Source organism: Podarcis cretensis (genome assembly GCF_951804945.1).
Source record: "Podarcis cretensis genome assembly, chromosome: 2".
Classification (NCBI taxonomy): domain Eukaryota; kingdom Metazoa; phylum Chordata; class Lepidosauria; order Squamata; family Lacertidae; genus Podarcis; species Podarcis cretensis.
The window spans coordinates 69,781,589-69,806,009 of record NC_137171.1 but is presented as its reverse complement, the minus strand read 5'-3'; the positions used below and the strand labels follow the sequence as shown (position 1 = coordinate 69,806,009).

The 24,421-nt window shown below is 41.8% G+C and overlaps 1 protein-coding gene and 1 long non-coding RNA gene across 16 annotated transcripts in view; one reads left to right on the top strand and one right to left on the bottom strand.

Moving 5' to 3' along the window:
• Window positions 1-24,421, bottom strand: part of NSD1 (nuclear receptor binding SET domain protein 1) — a 63,371-nt gene that overhangs the window by 8,016 nt on the left and 30,934 nt on the right. For 12 of the 15 annotated variants that reach the window (XM_079965810.1, XM_079965815.1, XM_079965814.1 and 9 more), the window contains 17 exons: window positions 19,530-19,651; window positions 17,744-18,032; window positions 15,843-15,949; window positions 13,245-13,320; window positions 11,943-12,061; window positions 10,037-10,180; window positions 9,171-9,294; window positions 8,708-8,908; window positions 8,338-8,517; window positions 7,108-7,264; window positions 6,282-6,487; window positions 5,092-5,204; window positions 3,887-4,156; window positions 2,672-2,788; window positions 2,263-2,404; window positions 1,303-1,409; window positions 404-605 (listed from right to left, as the gene is read on the bottom strand). In XM_079965810.1, coding sequence (XP_079821936.1) covers window positions 404-605; window positions 1,303-1,409; window positions 2,263-2,404; window positions 2,672-2,788; window positions 3,887-4,156; window positions 5,092-5,204; window positions 6,282-6,487; window positions 7,108-7,264; window positions 8,338-8,517; window positions 8,708-8,908; window positions 9,171-9,294; window positions 10,037-10,180; window positions 11,943-12,061; window positions 13,245-13,320; window positions 15,843-15,949; window positions 17,744-18,032; window positions 19,530-19,651 — 2,676 coding nt within the window. The remainder of the gene's footprint in view (window positions 1-403; window positions 606-1,302; window positions 1,410-2,262; window positions 2,405-2,671; window positions 2,789-3,886; window positions 4,157-5,091; window positions 5,205-6,281; window positions 6,488-7,107; window positions 7,265-8,337; window positions 8,518-8,707; window positions 8,909-9,170; window positions 9,295-10,036; window positions 10,181-11,942; window positions 12,062-13,244; window positions 13,321-15,842; window positions 15,950-17,743; window positions 18,033-19,529; window positions 19,652-24,421) is intronic. The other 3 variants (XM_079965809.1, XM_079965803.1, XM_079965806.1) reach the window with 1 other exon arrangement.
• LOC307210235 lies at window positions 619-4,437 on the top strand. Its single transcript, XR_013835928.1, has 3 exons — window positions 619-742; window positions 3,513-3,570; window positions 4,333-4,437. It is a non-coding gene; the product is annotated as an uncharacterized lncRNA (long non-coding RNA).

The following is a 24,421-nucleotide window of genomic DNA, read 5'->3' as shown; positions in this document are numbered from 1 at the left end:
TTTCAAGTTAGTTTTGGTTCAAGCAACAACAACAACAAAAGTAATGATTTAAACCAAGTTTTCAAACTTAGCAAACTGAGCTGGTGGAACTTCCTTTTATTTGGTCTTTTGTCCACACCAAACAAGCACTCCTGAATGCTTCTGAATGCCAGTTGCTGGGGGACATGAATGAGGAGAGTGTTGTTGCACTCAGGTGCTGCTTCTGGGCTTCCACTGTGAGAACAAGATGCTGGACTAGACAGGCCTTTGTTCTGATGCAGCTGGGCTCTCCTCCTGTTTTTATTATATGAATTGTCACCAGCTGCTAAGTTTGGGAGGCATCATTTCTTGCTCGAGGCTAGTGCTATCAATGCAGCTGTAATACTTAAGTTTCTATGAATAATAGTGAGAATACGTGACTGACCTGCAGGACGCCTGGTCAGATTGAGGCAGTCAGCATGGTACACCTTTGGGCAGCCTGGCCTCTTACAGGAAACCAGCTGCCCTCCATCCCCGCAGCTGAAACATTCATCCTCACGCTCCTTCATAATCTCTGCTTGGGATTTACGCTTCCCATGCCGCCTCTTGAACTTCTTGGACTTCTCTTCGGAGGCAGGTGGCTGGTTCTGGAGACAAAACAATGCCACTGAGTAAATGCTCAAAGGGAACAAATCCCAGTCCTCATACCTCTTTCTGTTTAACTTCTTTAGCTGACTTGATGAAAGACCACAAGGAAAACAGCTGCAATCACAATTCTTGAGGGGTAAGTAAACAGTTCAATTCTGAATAGGCCATATGATAAGATTATGTTTTACTAGTATGAATAAACCCAGAGTTTCCCCAGCTATGAAAGTTCCTAACAAACATATATTCATTTTGGACACATTGGAAGTTTTACATTCATCCTGACCACTGTGTCAGGAAAAGAACAACAACAACAACAACAATGTATTATTCATATGCTGCCCATCTAACAGGGTTGCCTCAGTCACTCTGGGTGGCTTCCAACAAATTAAAACATCCAACAAAGTAAAACATCCAACATTAAAAACTTCCCTATACAGTGATTAATGTTATTAGCACAGATCTCTCCTGGCGTTGGCTTGTTTCCAGTCCCCCCCCCCCCCAATTTTCATCTGATTTAAGCAATGCAGAGTGGGCCTTAAAGGGGTGTCATTTTTATCAACAGCAATAGCAATCACACAGTAACTTGGAGAGGAGTATACTGAAGAGAAAAAGATTCCTTTAAATTAAGTAAAAAATGAACCCCAAGCAATTCAAAGGGCAGCTGAAGGAAGAAATCTAAATAAGGGTTTGAAATACCTTTGGTCTTACTCCAAGGAAACCACTGCAATTTGGAGCACCACATTTGCAAACTGTCTTCCCATTCCCCAAACACTCCAGGTTGTAGTTGAAAGTCAGCTCAGTCCCTGGTAATAAGAGATATCAATGAGACCCATTTGGATTGTAATAGGCTTTGCTAAACCTGAAGTTCTAGAACTGGAATAAAAGATTAAAAACAAACAAGAAAAACCAACCCCCCCCAAAAAAAGATGTACAAATGCTGAGGAGAATCTTCTGCTTCTACTTTTCCTTGTATGTGCTGAAATTCCAGTGCCAGGTAGCAACAAAGGTCTATGACTTAGTAGAATTGCATTACCTTACCTCCTGAGGACCATGCAAGATGAAATTTCAACAAGCAGGATGAAATTTCCTACATTGTGAATATAGTACAAATACACAGATAGAAGAACATACCTTCCACCAAATAGCCACCTGTCAGGGATGCTGTATTGTATCTTGCACTGAGCAGGGGGTTGGGAAATGACTTCAAAATACTACTCCCAACTCTTTGATTCTATGACAGCCGCTACCTATTAAAGCTTTCTGTTATATGTAATGGATGGTAAACGCAGAGATATGTGTCACTTACTGTGAAGAAGTATCTCAACTTCTTACATGCAAACACTCAGGGAGGAATCCAACATTGTGCTATGGCAATCGTTCCATCAGCTCAAGCTTTTCAGATTGTGAGACAAAATGACCCCCCTCTGCTCCCCCCACATGCAGTTCTGGAGGTTTTATTGACCCCCCACCACAAAGCCAATTTCAGGGAGAGGATGGGAAAAGAAGGGAAGTGCCACTGAATCAGCAGAAGTCCTTGAACAGAGTTCCATTAGCGGGACTCATTAGTTAAACCTGCCCTCAGGCTGCAGACTTTCATTTCTTGATACATACGCCAAAATATCAGAAACAAGGCTACTAATCATTAGGGCTCCTTACCAGCTTTGATATTTATGAGCGCAAAAAGGCCAACCCGAGTATCTCCATTCACGGACCACTTCTGTGTCTCACAATTTGGCTGGCAGCAATGGTTCATAAATCGAGCATAATTGCCTTTTGGTCCAGCATCAATTATTCGATCCTAAAAAGCACAGGGAAGAACTCAAGCCTTTCAAAACGCAGAACTTTATTCTTAGCTATAAGCAGTGCAATACAGATATGGAATGCTCTAAGAAATTTGAGGGTTGGGGGAGATGTCTTTCCAAGAAAGCACACACACAAATCAGGTGCTCTTGCAATCTAAAACCAATGCCAACAGAAGGCACAGTATCTTAATTTATTGTTTCAAACGTACATGAACTAGCAGTATTTTACTTCAGATATAGAAAACAGGAATGTTTTCACACACCTTGTCCAAAGTTAGCATATAAAAGTTGGTGATATCGTGCTCTTGGGCATAGCGGATTCTGGCCCGGCATTCCTCCTCATCTATCAGCTCTCCCACATATTCGTTGACAAACTCACCCTGAAAGTGTGGAAGTGGGAAGAGATGAGAAAACAACAAATAGTACTCTGAATAGAAAGCCAAGACCAATCAAACTCAGGGGGTTTGGGGATGGGAAGAGATACGCATAGGAAACAAATGAACAAAACACACACCCATTAAAACAAAAGTTACTAATTCATAGCTTTTCATGGAAACCAAAATCTTTAGTGCTTTTTGGAAGGTGAGCCTGAGGAGGCACCATCTCTATTTTAGGTACCGAACTGCATTCCTTAATAAAACATACTAGAGCATCATAACCATCAGTTTTATTACAAACTGGTTTCTTTTGACCTAGACCACTGCTCTTTGTAGTCTGGTACGCCTGTCACACTATGCCAACCCATGGCCTCCAAAAAAGAAAACTGTGAGTGCTTAGTGCCTCCCTAACCCTCCTACTGCTGTGCTGAGCTAAATCATAATTAACCACGAGAAGTAGCCAAGATTTAGGGCTCATGGTTTGCCTAGGAGAGCTGAAATTCAGCAATTCAAGCGTTTACAGTAGTTACTTTTTACAACAGTAAAAACTGCAAATGCAGACATCGCCTTGATAGAATTTTTTTTGGTAATCCACTCAGTTTAAATATGGGGTTTAAGATCCCTTTACTTAGATGGGTATTAATTAAGGATGGTTTTGGTGTAAGAAAATGTGGGGGTTAGAAACAGACTAACGAGCAGTCCTTTCCATCTGTTTCGTAAAACACAGAAGCGTGATGAAAAGCTGGGCACTCAAGAATTTGCGGTGTAGGATGAAAAGAAGAGAGGTAAGCAATACTACTCATCTGGGGAAATCCTGACATATATTGATTTCTGCTAAATCTAGTTCAGATTGTTTCAAGGTTCCATTAGCACAGAACCCAACTTATATATGGGAAGGCAAAGACTGACTATATATTTAGGTAACCATGGGAAACAAACTCCTACCACATGTGTATGTATGTCTCAGACAGGAATAATGACTCATTTCTTGTCTTTGTAAATTTTACGCTTTAAGAAAGGAAAACTAAATTCAATTATAGAAAGTGTGGGATGCTGAAACTAAACTTGGGGAAGAATTAAGACAGCAAAAAACAAACATACCTTTTTAATGTCTCTTTTGGCTTGCAAACCCCAGCCTCTTGCCAGTGTGCGGAATATTTCCACTTCAGGATACTGCCTTTTGGTAAAACACTGGTTTTGGCAACGTTCCCCAGCAGGGCAGACAGCAGGGTGACACTCATAGAGCAGCATGCGATTAATACACTCGGAGTCTAGGCCACAGGGGTTTTCATCAGCTGGCTTGCAATTGCAACGTGGGATCTCAGACAAGTCTGCAGTGAAGATCTGCACTTTGCCTACAGGCCGGTTCACCTTTAAATACAGATATAAGCCACTAAGTAAATCGGCTGGCCTAGCTAAATCACTGGAATGCAGAAATGTAGACTACATACATGGAAATCAGAAACAACTTTTGCTACAGTGATACTTGTTGAAATGGGTCAATACTGCACTTTCATGTATATTGTTAATCTTTATTATTGTTTCAGCTGCAACTCTTCTACCAGCATAGAAAATGCACCTTCCACTTTAATCAGCTATTGTAATGGTGTTCAATAGTGTGAGGTGATCCTTTCTCAGGGTGGGACAGAAAGGAGACTCCCTTCCTTTCAACAGGATTTTATACACCAAAGATTTACTGCAGGTCAGCAAAGAGTTGAAGTTCATGTGGCCAATAGCTGACCTCATAGTTTACACTGGGATTAAAACATAGGTAAAACTCAATGTTGCACTACAGTGAACACCCCATCAACACAAGAATTGCACCTTGCCAGACAGAATGATCCCCCCAGCACTTCTGGGGGTTCTCCCAACCCCCTTAGACCCAATTTAGCGGGTGTGGAGGGGGAGGAGAGGAGGGAAAAGTCCCCTTGTGCAAGTGGAAATCCTCACACAGGCTTGCACTGACGTGACTTGTTAGGTGAATCTTGCCATGTGAATCTGTGGTACCACCAAAAACAGCTTGTGTGCTTCCTTTGAAGTCTAAAGGAAATGTTTCACAGTGTACAGATTGTACAGGTTTCAGCTTTTGTGGTGTAGTGGCAGGTGGCAAGATATGAAGAAAAGATTGGCAAGAAGAGTGTATAGTTAGGAGCACGTCCTGGTCAGCATTAACAATGGTTAAGACTTGTGCCTTCATTATGTTTAAGGATGGAGCACACAGTCCCATAGCCCAACCACCTTCAAGGGATAGGGGGCAACACATGTGCACAAGGCCCGCCATCTGCTATCATGTCCTGCATCCTCACCTTGATATGTTTGTAAGGAGGGGGCTTCTTATCATTCTTTTTGTCTTCCTGTAGCTGCCTCAGTTCCTTCTGTGTTTTCAGCTCTTCAAACCTCACAGCAGCTTCCTGCAGAGCTAAATTAAGAAAACTTCCTTATTATATATGAACAGACATTCAGCCACTTTTATATATGCACTTGCATGAAAATATGCTGAAGTGAGGCACCAGTAACAGACGGGACAGGAAACAGCAGCCACAAAGAGGATTCTCTAGGATTCCCAGTCTGTAGCAAAACTGAGAACAGTACTGAGATTTCCATACTCCCAGGCAGTAGCCAGAAAACTTTAGCATGCCTTTGTTTCAGGATTGCAAAAAGTAAAGACATTGTTTTGTGTAACTCAAGCTTTTTGAAATAATTTGTTTTATCCCTACATCTTAAAGCTATATAGACACCAATCCCCATCTACTCCATGCTGAGTTCTTACATCAAGAAATGTCACTTCAGGAAAGGTTAAAAACAACAACAAAAGAGACTCAGTTCCGACCTCTCAACACACTTTAGCTGAATTTGTATGTCACAGTAAACCACAGTTAATAGTTCACCAGGAATATGGAAATCACTCCCACTTTATTCCATCCAGTAGCAAGTGGAACAACAAACTATAATCCCTGATTTAGTGTTATGTTTCAACCATGTACACCAAGAGTTGTGGTTTGTTGCTCCTGCTCACTAGCAGAAGGGGGAAAATGGGGAGCAAGCTGCACACTCATGGTAAAGAATTAACCATTGTTTACCATGGCATGCAAATGCACCCACAGTTTGAGGTTCTGGATGGACAAAGTATAGTTTAGAACTACTTGTCTGCTTAGTGCTTCTGTGTCTAGGCCCAGTGGCCTTTGGAGGCAAAGCAATAGTTATAACTATAGTTAGTTTACTTAGCAGAAACTATGGTTTGCAAACCTATTTCAAACCACAGCTTCCAATTCTGGTGTGCCGACCACTCACAAACCACTGCTCATCAGTTCAGACATCATGACAAACCAAAGTTGCTCAATCTATAATTCTAGCTAGGGCTATTTCTGAAGTATAATGATGCCAGAATCTATTCTTTTTTTCCTAAAGCAGCATCTTATTTCCCTGAGAACAAAGAAAAAGATGGGATTCATTGCTAACTTTCATGGTTACATTAGAGTAAAAGAAAATGGGTTACCCTTCTTGTAAATGCCATCAACTCCCTTTGCCATCTTGTCCTTGCTGCTCACATCTCCTTCCATATAGGGAAATACTCGAGCTTGGTGGGTCCAAAGATAATCATTTGATCCAAAAAAAAGCACAGGAAATTCACCGATGACATGCTTCATTTTCTGGATGTTGACAGGGATGGTCCTAGGGTGGCAAATCTCAGCTGGCCACCACCTGGAAATGAACAAAGGCAAGAAAAACAGATGAACCCATGGATAAATTTCTGGAATGTCTGTTTCCTAGATCCACTCCTTTGGAGATGCATCGTGTGTATGTGTGTGTGTGTGTGTGTGTGTGTGTGTGTGTGTGTTTGCTAACCTAACCATGGCATAACAGGAACCCACATTAGTAGAAGACTTTACGTATTCTATTAACATTGTGGAAATAACTGTAAGGGCAGCAACAGCCATGCTGGTAAGAATACACATAAAGCTGAGGGGAGGTCCCCTCTTCACATTGTGAATACAGTAGTACCTTGGGTTACAGACACTTCAGGTTACAGACCCTTCAGGTTACAGATTCCGCTAACCCAGAAATAGTACCTCAGGTTCAGGATGAGAACAGAAATCACACGGTGTCAGGGGGAGACCCCATTAGCTAAAATGGTACCTCAGGTTAAGAACAGTTTCAGGTTAAGAACAGACCTCCAGAACGAATTAAGTTCTTAACCCGAGGTACCACTGTACAGTATTAATAACATTAGCAAAGCAAAAATGAGCAGTAGCAACAAGCTTTCACAAGAGACAACTGAAATCTTTTAAATATAACAGAAATTTGCCTTCATTCACTCTCACCTGTAACGTCCCACTTTAACCCAGACCACCTCCTTGTAGTGTGGCTTCTTGCCAGCTTTGCAGTCGTTACAGTACCAGCTCCCCTCTGGCATGTCAATGTTCAGACACTCCCTGTGGAATGCAGCAGGGCAGGATTCACAGCACAAAAGGCTTCCACCTGTGAGAAAGAAAGGCAGGTATGTCAGGGCCAGAACCACAGGAACACCTATGCACAGCATCACATTAAAAGGGGAGTCCATCCTATCCAGACCTCAAATCCCACTTCAGTTCTTTAAATGGAAAATGGGTCAAAAGAGGGTCGTGCTGGTCTCCAGAATAAAGTTAACTTCACCCCCCAGGTATCCGTTTTATTGTAAAGGTCTCAACTGTGTCAAAGCCAATACAATATGCCAGTGCTAAACCCAATCATATCTATTTGCATAGCGAAGCACCTGCGAGCCACAACATTTACTTTTTTCCACTACTTCGTCTTCTGAGGTGTTATATATGACAAGGAGGCAGTTAGGCCAATCTTCGCTCACAGAAAGGGGGATGGTGAAAAGGGGGAAGTCAACCATGTATACTGCCCTAAGCTCTATGGAAGAAGAGCTTAAGTTCCATATTCCATGTCTCATTTGCTGTGCCTGCTATGTCAGCAAGCTTAGCAAACATATATATTACATTTTGTTTTAGTGGCTTTATCACTGTGGCCCATCCCACTAACATGACCACTGCCTTTAGATACAGTGGTACCTCGGGTTACAGACACTTCAGATTGCAGACTCCGCTAACCCAGAAATAGTACCTTGGGTTAAGAACCTTGCCTCAGGATGAGAACAGAAATCACGTGGTGGCAGTGCGGCAGCAGCAGGAGGCCCCATTAGCTAAAGTGGTACCTCAGGTTAAGAACAGTTTCAGGTTAAGAATGGACCTCCAGAACGAATTAAGTACTTAACCCGAGGTACCACTGTATTGCATTCTATGGAAGGCCCATTGCCTTCTTTTGGCTGCTTCCCTCTCCCTTAGGCCCAAAGTAGGGACCCCCAGAGATGATCCTGACTGTATACCTCAGTCCGGCAATATGTTTCACTTACACAAAGGACAGCATCGTGGCCATTTGTATCATTTTGTGGTAAAGAGCTGATAGATTAGGCTGCCCCCTCACTTCCTCAACAACATCCTCCTATGCTTGTACTCATTCAAAACATGGCAACACTCATAACGTACCAGGCCCAGCACAAAGCGCCTTACCTTCTGAACAAACAAAGCACCAGCTGACATTTACATGCTCATGGTTTCTGCAGCCCCTTCGAGGGCTAAAATGATTTGGGCAAATCATGCTGTTGGAAGCAAGGATCACAGTCCCAGCAGCGAGGCAGAAATCATTCGAGTGGTATGCAACAGGACATCGGACACAGCGCATCAAGCGACCTAGCAGAGAAATATATTGGAATTACATTTTCTTAATAATAATAAAAGCTGAAAAAATCGTTTATTAAGATTGAAGTTTTAGACACCAACCCCACCTTTAAAATATCCAAGAAGGGGGGGGGGACACCAATGAATTAAAATGAATGTAGAAATGCACTTCCATTCTGGACACAAGAAAAGGTTACTGTACCTTTAGATGCGGAGACATTTGCTGGGTTGGCTGCATGGCAAGTCATGCAGATGTGCAGTGAGCAGCGAAAGCCCTTGTTCTGCATGACTGTGGGAGGGTACTTCTGTATGCACTCTTCATGATAGTACTTCCCACACAAGGGAAGCAAGCACCGCTTGACGTTTTCTCCACTGTTCTTGCATACAAAACACGTGTGGACTCCTAATAGGAGAGGGCAGCAAAGTAGAAGAAACACAATCAAAGAACAGAAGGTGCAAGAGTCCTGAACAGCAGCAGAGCAGAAAAAAAGTTACAGGCAGTCACCACGGCTGGAGGCAACAACATACAAGATCAGGATTGCTCCAGCCTGGTAGACAGCAGAGCCGTTCTGCTCCATGCTGCAAAGCCATTTGTTTTCAACAAGCTCCAACATTTGAAAGCAACCCGAGAGCTCGCCACACCATCAGCGAGTACAGTTTCGTACCTGTGGAACACTCAGTGCAAATAAACTTGCCCTTCGGCATTTCTGAGAGCCCGAGGCACTGCAGGTGGAAAGCTCCACAGCACTGGGCTTCACAGAGCAACAATTCACCTGGCTTTTCACAGATCTGCAAAGGAATTATAAACAATGTGTGGTCAAGGACTGAAATTAAAGAGGTGGGTGTTATGTACTGAAGTTCTCACCCTGGGCCAGCAGGGGGATATTGTAGATAGTTATGCAAATAAGGGATCGAAAGTGACGTTCAGTGATTGGATAGTTTTAGAAAATTGTTACAGTTACGTTGTACTGGAGCTCTATATAAGCAGGCTGACTGAACCCTTCAGTTCAGTTCTGTTCTGGCCTGTGAATAAACAAGAGCTGTTTGAAGAATCGCTATGTCGTCTGATATGTTCACCCACAACTTAACAGTGGGAGTAGGGAATCCTAGCTTATGCATACCTACTAAACCACAGCTAACACATTTTCAGAAGTACTTTTCAGCAACAGCCGCTGTGGTCCAATTGTTTGGCTCAAACATTAGAACTTTGAGTGATTTACACTACTTCAGAAGCTCCTTACAAGGCACACGTTAAACACACTTTTGCAATCCTGTACCCCCCCACACTTCCTGTCTACCCAAAATGGTTCTGGGACTGCACACAAAATAAGGATTGTAGACAGAAAGCCCTCATGTCAAAATTAATAAAAATACCTTAAGAGTTTTGTTTGCAGAAGCTTTTAAAAAAGCATTGGATGCAAGCTCTGCAAAGATCTGGTTCCTGCTAACATGGCCTGTCCCCAAGTAGTCTGGCTGCTTCAAGTCATCTTCACAATTACCAGCATCCAAGCAAAGCACTTCAGACTTTTACCTGACACACATTCTCCTTGAGAGCAGCTCCTCCTCCTCGCTCCCCCTGCATCCGTTTGGATGAAGGCACTCCATGGTCGTTTTCAGACCCTTCCTCAATAGTCTCCTTGGGGCTTCCAGCTGTTCCATGATTCGTCCTATCTCCCTTTTGAGAAAAAGAAAGACTGTGATCAGTCAGATTCTCTCTTTCATTTACCCCCTCCTCTGGGCTGCTCTTATAGTTTGGGTACAATACATAGGGGTGTTCTGCCAACCTGCTTGCTGAGCTGCATGCAACGCCTCTAGCCCTAATCACTCTGCCTGCAGAAGATGCCTCATGCTGTGGCGCTAACTCTCCTCACACTTCTCCACTTTTAAGGTTTCACTGAGGGAAAGAAACATTCTGAACTTTAACAAAACACATACTTCCTAAACACCTATGTTGGGAATCTCTACAACCATTATTTATTCATTACATTTATATCCTGCCTTTCCTCCAAGTTGCTCAAGAGGTGGCATACATGGTTTTCCCCATCTCCATTTTATCCTCACAACAACCCTGAGAGGTTGGGCAGATTTGAGAGAGAGCGACTTGCCCAAAGTCACCCAGTGAGCTTCATGGGTGGGGACTAGAACCCCCGTCTCCCAGGTCTTGCTCCAACACACTAACCACTACACCACACTGTCTCCAGGGCGCAACCTCAGTATCTGACACACAATGCTATTGATTTATTAGATTTCATACCCCCCCCTTTCACAAGATCCCATGACGGGTTGCAAGCATAAAATCATACAATATCAAAATCAAATAAAGCAACTCAAAACAAACCAAAGAATAATAGGGGTGGTCTCACAAATATCACACAAATGTTCAGCTGTCAAAGGGCAGGGTACAGAAGTGTGTCTTCAGCAAACAGTGTAGACTATATAATGAGATGCAAATGGACAATTGCAAATGACTGTGTTAAGAGAAGCAGGTGCAACTCTTCCACTCATATGAACACGTTGGTCACTGTGAGAAAAGGATGGGTTATAAACGTAACCACTAAATAAATATATAAAACCCTAATGTACAGAAACCCTCCTGTCATTGCTAAACCAAGAAAAAGTTGTGGGCGTATACTTTCAAACAACTGGTGGATGTTCAAGAAGACTGTAGTATACTGGTTTCAGAGAAAAAGAACATATATTTCTATTCCATGAAAGTGTCACAGAGCAGAAAAGCAATTTCATACTAGATCTTGTGGAAAGAACACAGTATGTGAAATACAAAACGTGCAGCTTTCATTTCCACATCCTGTATGTGAATGGAAATATAGTTTTGTAAAATTGGAAGCCTATGACAGAAACATGCTTTAGAATATACTGTTTTAAATGTTAAAGCCAACTGTCCAGTGAATTTCAGTATACTGTAATCTAAAATGGACTCCCAACCATCTAAGTATCACAACAATATCCCTAAAACCTGGTTTTATGTGCTTCTGAACTTTGCCTTTTTATGTTTTTACTTTTGATTTTATATACACCACTCTCTGAATAGGGGAGGTTTTTTTTGAAGGGTTTCAGGGCAGTTGGTGTGACATTCAGCTTGTAGCTGTGGCGAGTTTTTCCAGGCCTTATACACATTGTGAGAACAAGTTCCTGTAATTGTTGTTTGTATGTATAATTCAAAATGAATACATTTTTCTTGGTTTAGCGGCACAGAAATGTATGCGTGTATGAATACTTAGGTTAACGCAAATCTTTTAAACATGAGCCACTAGTTTATACACAATACTCTTGTGCAGTCCTGCCTTTGTTTGCTGCTAAGTCTTTTATACCTTCTTTTACAACACAGTCAATAGTTTTATGCATTTTTAAAAATATAATGCTACTTCAAAAAGACGTCATACATGTATCCTTTTACAGAATCCAAAGCCCAGAAGTACCTCAGAGTTTGCATTTTCTCCCAGTACATCTTCACCCTTTTCCTTCTTGTATGGCGCTGAGGCAAAAGTACGTCGTTGCCGCTTCCGCCTTCTCTGTTTGCCTGGAACCTTTTCAGGAGCTGCAGCAAGGAAGATGTTTCAAGACTGTAATCAAATAACTGCACCCTAAGGTAATTCTGACAACTATGGCCCTCAAATTTTAAACCCCCAAATCCAGCACTGATGAGTAGGACACACCATACCCATTCTTAACCCGTAATTCAATTTCAGATAAATGTCTGCAAACCTCTGAGGACTACACAGTTTAAAATGAAAATTCATATTGTGTTGTTGAGTATATTTTCACAAAAATAAGACAAAGTCACCCTTGTTCCACATTACCCAAATACCACAAGTTGGAAGAAAGTACCAGTGAGTTGATAAACAGGGTGGTTCCAGGTATCCCTTTGAACACCATACAGCAGAGTTACTGGCGTCTAAGAAGCCACCTTGGTTAACAGCTAGTTTCTCATCCTCATGATCATGAAGAAAAATGTGGTTGGTGAGCACTGAAAATTCAGAAATGCAAGCCGAAGGACACCTTTGAGTCTCACGTTGTTTCTTATCACTCTGCTGTTATCTGAACAGATTTCTGGCCAGATCCACCCCACACACCTTTTTCATCTTTGGAGTGCTCCTGAGTCCATCACTACACTCACTGCTGCCACAAATTCTAGTATGTTTTCATTTTTAAACTGACTCTGACTAATAAAGCCCTAAGCGGCCTCGGTCCTGTATACCTGTGTCTCCACCCCCACCATCCAGCCCAGACACTGAGGTCCAGCACCGATGGCCTTCCTGTGGTTCCCTCACTGCGAGAAGTGAGGTTACAGGGAAGCAGGCAGAGGGCCTTCTTGGTAGTGGCACCTGCCCTGTGGAATGCCCTCCCAGCAGATGTCAAGACAATAAGCAACTATTTTACTTTTAAAAGACAACTGAAGGCGGCCCTGTTTAGGGAAGTTTTTAATGTTTGATGCTGTTTTGTTTTTAATATTCGGCTGGAAGCCACCCAGAGTGGCTGGGGAAACCCAGCCAGATGGGCAGGGTATTATTATTATTATTATTATTAGGCAAAGATGCAATTCCTTCTTTTTGATCTGGACCCAGTTCATTTGTGACTTGGTCTCTATGTGAAACTATCTGCTTACACTGCAGTGGGCTGATGATTATGTAACGTGACAGAAGAATCTTGCTTAGCTTATTATTAATGTTCACTCACAGGAAACTGCCAGCTTCATGCTACAGAACAGGAGCACCACCTACCTTCACCAGCGTCCAGAAGCTGAGATGTGGAGTACAACTCAGACATTTCAGTATCCAAAGGACCAGCCTCAGAACACTGCGAACAAGCAACAGGGACAATTTACCAAGCAAATTCGCACACCTACAACGAGATGTGATTCCCTGGCCACATCTCAATGGCAATTCTACCTTCAACATATTGACAAACAACAAAAAGAAGAAGCATCACAAATTTCCATAATCAGAAGGATGGGGAGGTGATTGCCCAGTGTCTGAACCCCTGGGTGGCAAGAAGTGGGAAGAATCATATTTACTTAGTTATAATTGTTGAAGAATCTTTCTGCACAGCTGAAGCAGAAGAAAAATAATAACTTTCACAAAAACAGTAAGATACTAACAAATCTAGAGGTGCCTCCACTAAATGCAGCATATTATACCATTTTCACAGTTCAAAATATTTAGACCCTTCCTTTTCATTTTTACAATTCACAAGGCAGCTTACAGCAATATAATCGTATATTTAATGAATTATCATGAAGGCAGCAGCAAAAGAAAATAAAGTGCCTGTGGCTTCACTTTATTATTTATTTATTTAGATTTATTTATTTAGTTTTGTCTACTACCCTTCATCCGTAGATCTCAGGGCAGTTCCCAAAAATAGATTTAACTAAATGGTTTGGAACCGGAATATACCAAGGACCACCTACTTTAGTATCAGCCTTTTCAAGAGTTTTTCTCAACACCTGAGGCCCCACAGATTGCTGGGTACATCATTCTTTGCTTCATGCATGCAGACAAGCATTGGAGGATTTTAAAATAAAGGTTGAATGGCCATCTGTCAGGGATTCTTTAGCCATGATTCCTGTGTTGCAGGGGTTTGGACTAGGCAACTGTTGGAGTTTCTTCCAAATCAACAATTCTGTGATTTTTTGCAGTCAAAATTTGGCTTTTTCCTTTAACGAACGGGTTTTACTCTTAATGTCTGCTTTGCTGCAAAATTCTTCTTTTGTGTGTCTGTGGCTGGTTTTATTGTTTAATTGTTACTGTTTAATTTTTATCAACAGATGGATTAACTTTTGTTATTGTGAGCTGCCCTGACAGAAAGATAGGACATAAATGCTTCGGTACATAAACAAATGATTATTGCATTTTCATATTGGATGTGGTTGCTTTAACAGTTTTTCAAAAAGAAAAGCAAGTTGAATTCATTTTTCATAAAATGTAGAATAAACATTCTATGGTTGTCCCTATCACAATAGGTGTTACAGAACAAACTGAAATTGAGTCCTGAATTAGCAATGCCGCAAACCCAGAAGTGATTGTTCCTGTTTGCAAATGTTTTTTTTGGGAATGCGAACATCCAATGGGGCTTCTGATTGGCTGCAAGAGCTTCCTACAGCCAATCAAAAGCTGTGGTTTGGTTTTTGAATGTTTTGGAAGTCGAACGGACTTCCGGAATGAATTCTGTTTGACTTCCAAGGTATGGAAAAAATGAAAATGAAAAAAATCTTCAAAGGACTCTGTTTGGATACATTTTAGGAAAGGGGACCATAACCATAATTTCCTATAGAAAAGACCTGATCTCTAGCACAGGAAAAGTCTTTAGAGAGGAGTCCTGGTTTGGAGTTCCAGCCGGTGCTTACGTTACTTTAAAACACATGCGTGCTCACACAGAGAGATATTTTGTACATCAGAGGCTTTCTTCTCTTCACAGCCAGCCAATCCACTATCAATTTGTTGAAAGAGTGCACTCTCTAGTAAAAGAACTCCTACAGACTCCCAAGTGAAAATAATGAGATATGTGCATATGTTTGACAGCATGACTCTGGTCATTGTAAAAGAGCCATAGATTCAAAGGCTTACGGGCCTAATGTTCGCTCAGTTTGGACAATGACACCTTTTTGAAAAGAAAGTGCAACAAGAACTTTATAGGCTGAGCTCTGATTATCACTACAGTGGTACCTCGGGTTACATACACTTCAGGTTGCATACGCTTCAGGTTACAGACTCCGCTAACCCAGAAATATTAACCCAGAAATAGGGACGCGGGTGGCGCTATGGGTAAAACCTCAGCGCCTAGGGCTTGCCGATCGCATGGTCGGCGGTTCGAATCCCCACAGCGGGGTGAGCTCCCGTCTTTCGGTCCCAGCTCCTGCCCACCTAGCAGTTCGAAAGCACCCCTAAGTGCAAGTACATAAATAGGTACCACTTTATAGCAGGAAGGTAAACGGTGTTTCCGTGTGCTGTGCTGGTGCTGGCTCGCCAGAGCAGCTTAGTCATGCTGGCCACGTGACCCGGAAGTGTCTCCGGACAGCGCTGGCCCCTGGCCTCTTAAGTGAGATGGGCGCACAACCCTAGAGTCGGACACGACTGGCCCGTACGGGCAGGGGTACCTTTACCTTTTAAGAACTTTGCTTCAGGATGAGAACAGAAATCGGAACTCCGGAACGAATTAAGTACTTAACCTGAGGTACCACTGTATTATTTTTTACTGAGTGCTTCTATTAGGTACCCTTAACCAAATGAAAGCCGATCAAAACTCTGTGCAGATGAAATAATTTTACATTCAGGAGCATAGCAGATCTTTGGTAACATTTGAAGCAGAAGGAAGGAACTTACCTTCTTTATGGAAGTCCACTCTCTCTTTGGTATGAATGCAGTATCCAAATCATTGGATTCCAACAGCTTTTTTGTTGGTTTCCTCTGGCGCTTACTCTCAAAACTCCCTAAAATAAAAATGAATTTTCCTCACTAGAAACAAACTAGTTTTATCAGCACCAAGTAAGAATCAGTATAACACCAGTACTGTTTGTTGTACCTAATCTGCCCTAAACCAAGAAATAAGAAAATTGGGAGGGGTAGCTAATGCCACAGAAGACAGAATCAGAATTCAAAATTACCTTAATAGATCAGAGAACTGTTCGCAAGCTAACAAAATGATTTTCAGTAGGGACAAATGTAAGGTTTTGCAAGAAGAACCAGATACAAGATGGGTGACACCTGGCTTGAGAGCAGTACATGTGAAAAGGATCTAGGAGTCTTGGTTGACCACAAACTTGACATGAGCCAACAGTGTGACGTGGCAGCTAAAAAAGCCAATGCAATTCTGGGCTGCATCAATAGGAGTATAGCATCTAGATCAAGGGAAGTAATAGTGCCACTGTATTTTGCTCTGGTCAGACCTCACCTGGAGTACTGTGTCCAGTTCTGGGCACCACAGTTCAAGAAGGACACTGACACACTGCAACATGTCCAGAGGAGGGCAACCAAAATGGTCAAAGGCCTGGAAACGATGCCTTATGAGGAACGGCTAAGGGAGCTGGGCATGTTTAGCCTGGAGAAGAGGAGGTTAAGGGGTGATATGATAGCCATGTTCAAATATATAAAAGGATGTCACATAGAGGAGGGAGAAAGGTTGTTTTCTGCTGCTCCAGAGAAGAGGACACGGAGCAATGGTTCCAAACTACAAGAAAGAAGATTCCACCTAAACATTAGGAAGAACTTCCTGACAGTAAGAGCTGTTCGACAGTGGAATTTGCTGCCAAGGAGTGTGGTGGAGTCTCCTTCTTTGGAGGTCTTTAAGCAGAGGCTTGACAACCATATGTCAGGAGTGCTCTGATGGTGTTTCCTGCTTGGCAGGGGGTTGGACTCGATGGCCCTTGTGGTCTCTTCCAACTCTATGATTCTATGATTCTATGAGATACACAAATATAGGATGGGGGACACCTGGCTTACTAGAAGTACATGCGAAAAGAATCTAGGGGTCTTGGTGGATTACAAGCTTTACATGAGTCAACAGTGTGATACAGCAGCAAATAAACCCCTAATGCTCTTCTAGGCTGCATCAACAGAAGTATAGTGTCCAGGTCAAGGGAAGTAATAGTACCACTCTATTCTGTCTTGGTCAGACCACACCTGGAATACTGTGTCCAATTCTGGGCACCACAATTTAAGAAGGATGTAGAACCCAGCAAGCCCCAACTATAGGTAACTCGTTTTAATTTTCTGAGGTTGAAAATTCTTGTGGCTTTAAAATTTTGAGGTTTCGTCTTGGCTTTGTATATTTTTAGTGTAATAAGCCACTTTGAGATCTAAGACATCAGGAGCTTGGAAGTCTAAAGACCTGTAGTTTATTTATTTCATAAAAAATATCCTCCTTTTTGCTATTGAGATCTCACAAGGAACAAAAACTTATCATTTATTATTCCCCCACCCCCATCCTTGCGAGAGAGAGCGCCCAAAGCTTCAGGTCCAGACCAAAGAGCAATGACATATTGTGTGTGGTTCTCAAAGTGTGTGGCCGGAGAGGATAGCAAGTGTGGTGGCAAGATTCAAGGACAATCAAAGAAACATTTAAACATTTCAGTATAGTATAGTATAGTATAGTACAGTATAGTATAAAGTTAATTGAGACTAGAATCAGGAAATAGGAATCAAGGGCCAAGGAACAAGACACCTGTTTTGTTTCCAATAACTAGAGCTTATTTCTGGTGAAGATGCTAATGATACACATGTCTTACCTGACTTCATTAACTGTCTCTCTCCCTGCAAAGGAGAAGCAGCAGCAGCAGCACCTTCCAAAACATTTGTTGATGACAATGTCAAAACTGGCATTTCTGATCTTGGTTCCATGGCATGGGAGTCGGGCTCATCTGACAAAGACCGCTCAGCTTCAAGAACGGGAGGAGACTCTTTAGACGAAGAAGCAGACGAAACTGAATCCAAAGGCTTCTTTTCTAGATGTTTGTTACGAGCTTGCTTGCCAGTGCTGCAATCCTGTTTGATTTCAGACTTCTCTAGAGAACTTGCCTATTAGCAGCCAGACATAAACAGAAAATACTCAAGATCCTGGTCCAACCAATACATGAAGAAAAGGCTAATGGGGAACATACAGCTACTCGGAAATATGGCTACATTTCAGCAGCAGGTGAAAAACAAGGAAAAGAAAACTGGTCATCTTTGGCTGTGCCAGGAAATCATTTTACGCAAGCACACACAACCAAGTTTTTATTTTACAAAATACACAGTGTAAGTGATGGCGCTGCTGCTGAAAATGGCTTGCCTTTGTCTAGCTTCCCTACCCCCAAGTAACACCAGCCCATGCCATCAGATGCAGTGTTTGCCCAACAGACCGTCATTGGGTATACAGTTTGACAAGGTTGGGAAAATGAATAGTCTGATGACTTCATGCTACTGAGTGAGAATTACTAGACATCACTGGGGAGTGAGGGACAACTAGCCTATGGAGATGTTGTTTTCATTGGCAGCTGTATAACCCATAGTTAAGTTATGTATGTGCATTGATGAAATACAATGTTTCTAATGTTGAAAATACGCTATAGTTATTTATTTATTGAGTATTCATTTAAAAAAGAAACCTATTCAGGGTATAGCCCTTCTCACAATTGAAGTAGGAAACATTGATGAATTGAAATCATAAAGCAAAACCTGCTTATTTCAGTCCTGACCAGGAATATAGATATCTTTTTTAATTATATGCTTTGTAATTTCAAGTACTACAGGAATCTGTAGCATAAAGGTTAAGCATGATGTTCTTGAGGCAGATAACCAAGGTCCACTACAACACTTGCAACAACATCCTGGCTGGTGTGTGTGCTTCAAAGCCAACCCATCTGGAGCAAAAAAGAAAGTCAAAGAAAAACAAGAGCCAAAGCCCAGCCAGGCACTTCTATTTGTCCTTCAATCACTTTGCTCATTCCGAGACAACATGAAGGTATATAAAAGTGGGGTGGAATTGTTGAAATGTCTGTACTTTTTGTTTCAAAAAACTTGGCTCATAATGGCTAGGATCCTTGGGAAGGAACATAGGAAGCTGCTTTGTATGGAGCTGGACAATAGGTTCATCTAGCGCAATTTGGTCTACACTGACAGGCAGTGGCTCTCCAGGGTTTCAGACAGGCGACATTCTCAGATGCCAGGGACTGAACATGGGACCTTCTGCATGGAAAGCAAGAGTCTCTAACACTAAGCTTCTGCCCTGCCTTAGAGTCACCTGCAGCATTCCAAACAAGCACCAGAGTTCTTTGGGGTTCCTTTGTTTAATCACCCACCTGCCCTCTGATAAGCTACTCCTAAAGTTTGAGGCAATTTCTCAGGTGGCAGTTGCATCTGATGGAAGGGGCCTCAGCCAGAAGTGGAATTCCACTACCCTGCCCCAAAGCATACACACATGTTGGATCCCAGTTCTAGTTTTAAAAACCCTATTTAAAAAAAGGAAAACTATGTAGATGACAGTTTCCCAATTTCTCGCAGGTGCCTATACCTGTTTCTTTGTTTCATACCCACCTTCCGAAATGGCTCCTGGCTCCTCTTCTTTTTCTTAGGTGCAAATATGTGATCATATTCTTCTGCATATTCCAGAAGCCGCTTACTTGGCTTCCTAAGGCGTTTCTTCTCTGAATGAGCTACTGAGAAGATAAAAAAGGAGAAAGAGCCTCAGGATTAGTCTTCTGAGAAGATCAGAAGGGCTGGGATAGAACCCTTCATTGTGGCCAGGGTCTGCTGAAGCTCCTGTGCCATTTTCCAGTGCCCTCAACAAAGTGATGATCACATGAATCTGAGGTGCATAGCTCAGATGCTTGAGACTCCTTGACTATGTCATTTAAGTTTTTAAGCAATCCTCTCCTGCCATAATAGTTCAAAAGCAGCCCTTTCCTTCAGGTTTTCATACCCTGACCATCGTGCCACCTCTCGTTATTCAGTAGGAATCCACACAGTGATCCTAATCCATGCAAACCCCACAACCGTCACCCCACAAAGGGAAAGGACCTGGTTCCTGCCCAATTATGGAAAGCAAGTGAGCTGCAACGACTGCCATCAACATCTTGTCCCCAGTGTCAGCAGGCTATTCTTGCCTGGGTCTCAGTGCAGTAAATTATGCCCAGTCTGGCCTAGCAGTGCCATGTGCAAGTCAAGCAAGGAAAACTGCATTACCCCTTTTGAGGGTAAGAAGCTAGGACTGAAATATTGTGGTTGAAGCAGGAATTAAGTCATATCTGTAAAACTGTAGTATGACTTTCTTCTAGGATACTCTCCTAAACCTCTGAATTTTGTCTTTTTTATATTAAAAAAATCAACATATTTTTTAACCTACTCTCAAACTGGATTGTACAAATGAGTCCATTATAAGTGTCTTAGGAAATCTTTTTCTCTCTCCTCTTTTAAAAGTTTTTGCTTGTTGCTTAAAAAAACAACAACACAAGGGAATCCTGTGTTGAAAAACAATAAACATCAATATTGCGAACAAGCAAAACAGGTGGCTCCTCCTAACACAGTATGGAAGCAGTTCTGAAATAAAGCTGGTCCTGAAACAAGAGTGGCTACATATCCAGAGAAAAAACTCAGAAGTCCCTTTTCCTGTTCAGCAAATGTGAATTACAATATTTACAACGTACATTTCTATTATTATTATTGTTGTTGTTGTTGTTGTTGTTGTTGTTGTTGTTATTAATTTATTATTTCTACAACATGCTGAATCCAGTGTGTCCTTTCCATTAATAGATAAGCTTTTCCATTTGTGGAGGGACTACCGAGATCCTGCAAAGGCTCCCTGGAAGAAGTTGGGTAAATGATATTTCCTGATTTCCCCTTCCCCTTGCAGTCCCCATACTGTCCCAGAGGTTCAGCTTTTCAGGGTGTTAAGGAAGGAAGGTGGAACTGGGGAAAAATGGGCTCCTCCTCTAGCAGTAGCATTCCATGAATGGAGTTCTGCTCATGAGAATGCTGGATCTAAATCAGTATGTGGAACACAGTATTATACTCTATGTCTTTGAAGACACTCAAACTCAGGATGCAAGGGAGAAACATGCTAAAAGGAAGGCATGCTTGGCAAACCCTCAATGTGATCAACTCCTGCCCAGAAACCAATGTCCCCACTGTGGAAGGACATGTGGATCCAGAATTGGCCTCCACAGTCACTTATGGATTCATTGTTAAAACTGTGTTTATCGAAGAGAATCTTACTCAGCTATGAGTGACCTCCAAAGAAGACTCTATGTCTACTCTGATATATCATCTTCACAGTGAAGCACTGCAGCTAGTGCTTTTAAGTGGAACTCAGAAAAGCAGAGTTCCCTGCTTAGCCATAGACACTGGGTAGGATTAAAGCAGCACTGGGAAAAAATAGGAATCCTGTAGGGACAGACAAATTTATAAGAATGAATCTGAACCCAGCTATAGTTTAAGCAGGGGGTAACAAAAGAGCTAACTTTAGCTCCAACTCCCATAAGGGTAACTAATTTTTATAGAGGCGAACTGTAAAGTGCCTGAAATATTTGCAGATTGAGGTGTATGAATTCATTCTAACAAATTTGTCTGCTACACCTGTTGACTTTCCACTTTTTCCTTTTTTAACTGAATAGCATTGTGCAAAGTTCTCATTTTAAGCTTTGATTACTCTGTTGTAAACAAAGAGTAAATATCTCTGAGCTGGGCAACTGGTAGTCCATAAGCAACAGAATGGTGTCTGGTTCTCTCGATCCCTTACAATAGCAGTACTCTCCCCTCTGTAGAAGGAAAGATGATGTAAGGGCTAAAATGCCTCTGCTGCTTCTTCCAAACTGCCTTCTGTCTTTACCATAAACATGCATGGGAGTCATCAGGCTAAAACTAGAGGAAAGGAGGACCTGTAGAGGCACCTGCCGAACCCTGATGAAGTCATTGAGCAGCTATGGACATTTCCTCTAGCATCAACCTCCTCCGGCTACAACAAGAACAGAGAGCATCAATCTCTTGGGTGAAGGAAGCTGGCTATCCCTTATCTATCTCTGTAAGGTTCACAGCATAACACAAATAGTACCCATCCTCATTCTGGCTGCAGCTATTGAGTAAAAATTATTTTGATACCAATGTGAGAGACTGTAACTTGGATTACTGAATTTGTACAGTAACATCTCATGGTTTTTGTGGTGGAGTGCCACATCGTGAATCATCGTGAATCAAAGCATTTCCTAACACTGGAGTTACTGTGGTTGCTTACAATAATACGTAAAGATGATTAAGAAAAAAAGGAGGAGGTGCATAGGGAAAAACAGAAGCAATGTCAGTAAGAAAGTCTGGATTACTGCAATGTGCTCTATTGGGGGGGGGGTTCCCTTGCACTTGATCGGGAAGCTGCAGTTAGTGCAGAATGCTGCAATACAATTACTGACAGAAGTGAGACTCCGTCAACATATAACACCTGTTCTCAGAGGCCTGCAGGTTTGCTACTGGGCCACGTTCAATGTGCTACTATTAGTATATAGAACCCTTAACAACTCAGAACCACAGTTTACTTGTGAAATCGCTTTCCTCCATATGCGCCAACTCAGCTGCTTCAATCTGTGGAACGGACACCGTTACAAGTGCCAAACAATACTCATCCTGCATTTCTAAGAATTTTTTTTAGTGCAGCAGCACCCACAATTTGGAACTCCCTGCCTACTGAAATCAGGCCAGGGACATTCGCTGTACTCCTTTTGGCATCGGCTAAAAAACATGTTTGTTTGGACATGCTTACTCAGATACGTAGAATGTTTACAGGTGTTGTAATCTGTTTTTAACTTTTTAAATAAGCTAATCACAGACTATTTCCCCCCTCTTTATTCTTTTTATAAACTGCTTTGAGTTTTTTTAGTGTCAGATTGGCTGTCTCTGGCTTTATGGGTGGGTTGGAATGCAGCTATCAGATTGCCCACTTACCGATGCAGTTTTGGTTTTCAAAAAGTGCATGCAGAAATGCATGTTTCATGGGGAAAATGTTTACAAAAATGCATATTGTGGGGGGGGGGATACATTGTAAATCATATAGAAATTTGTTTTATAGGAAAGATGCATAGAAAATGCATATCACAGGGAAGTGCTTATTATTAAAATGCAATCAATTCCCCCTCCTAAAAACAGAACAGAATGGACCTGTGAGTGAGTACATAGAAACTGAAACAGAATGATCTTACCTATTTTTACCCTAAAGTGCTGCCACCGCCCAACCCCTGGAAATCTTTGGGAATAGCTGCCCTTGGAAGGGGGAAATGCTCTCAACAGGTGTATGCAGAAGCTAAAATGTATGCAGCGTATTTGGCCCTTGGCCAGAATAAAAATCATTATAATTGTGTATTTGCCAAATTAACCTTTTGTCTTCTGCAGAAGGCAAGTTCTGGATACTTTCCTCATAAAAGTTAGTTAAGAATACTTTATTGCTCATCTTGCAACATTCCCTGTGTTTTACTGCAATCCACAAACATTACTGAAATCCTTTATCAAAAATACCTATTCTTCACAGCATGTTGCAAAATCTGTTTTCAAAATGTGGTGGGGCCATTACCATTCAAGAGTATGTGTCTCGGATCTAGCAGAAAGTTAAATAGGAGTGCAGTTAATTTTTGCAATGTAAGTGTACACAGAGATAAGTCATGAACTAGGACTGCCATCCTCGGCTCACACCTTTTGCTTTATCTTCTATTTCACATAGCATGCAATTTGCATTTCGCAAACAGGGTAGGCCAGCCCTCTACATTTTGAAATTTAGTTCATGTTGCCACCCAGTGCACAATCACTGATCAAAAACTACTAATAGGGAACAGCAAAACAAGATTGAAAAGTTTATAGAATGTAAGATTCAAGTTTAAATTGCTGCAGTTTATGGTGGTGACTTCTTGAGTCCTAACCCAACATGCAGCACTACCGTAGACATGCTTACTTGCAAGTTAGTCCTACTGGGCTTAGTCTCAGGTAAACTTGTGTTAGACTGCAATTCTGCACCTATTTAGCTATGAGTAAGCCAACAGACTTACTTCTGAGGATTGTGTTGTTGGCAATACACTCAGTTTAGCAGACCACTTGCTTTCCACAGGGAGAAATAAACACACATTATTCGGTACTACTAAACTTTTATCTACCTTTTGGGCTGCAATTTTTCCTTCTCATGAGTCTCCTGTAATACTGAGCAGTAAATATTATACTTTCATGCTAGAATTGGGTCCATCATGTTTTAATTTATAAATAAAGCTTCTGCACAAGGTAAGAGAAACCATATATATATATTTATTTCCAAATCACACTATGCCTTCTTAAGCACTGTTTCTAGTTTTAAAAGATTAAAGTGAACCTGTATTAAAATTTGAGGAAGAGAAAAGCTAAAGTAACAACCAGCATTTCAATTGGATAACCTTAAGATTTTTATGCACTGCAACTTGTGGCAC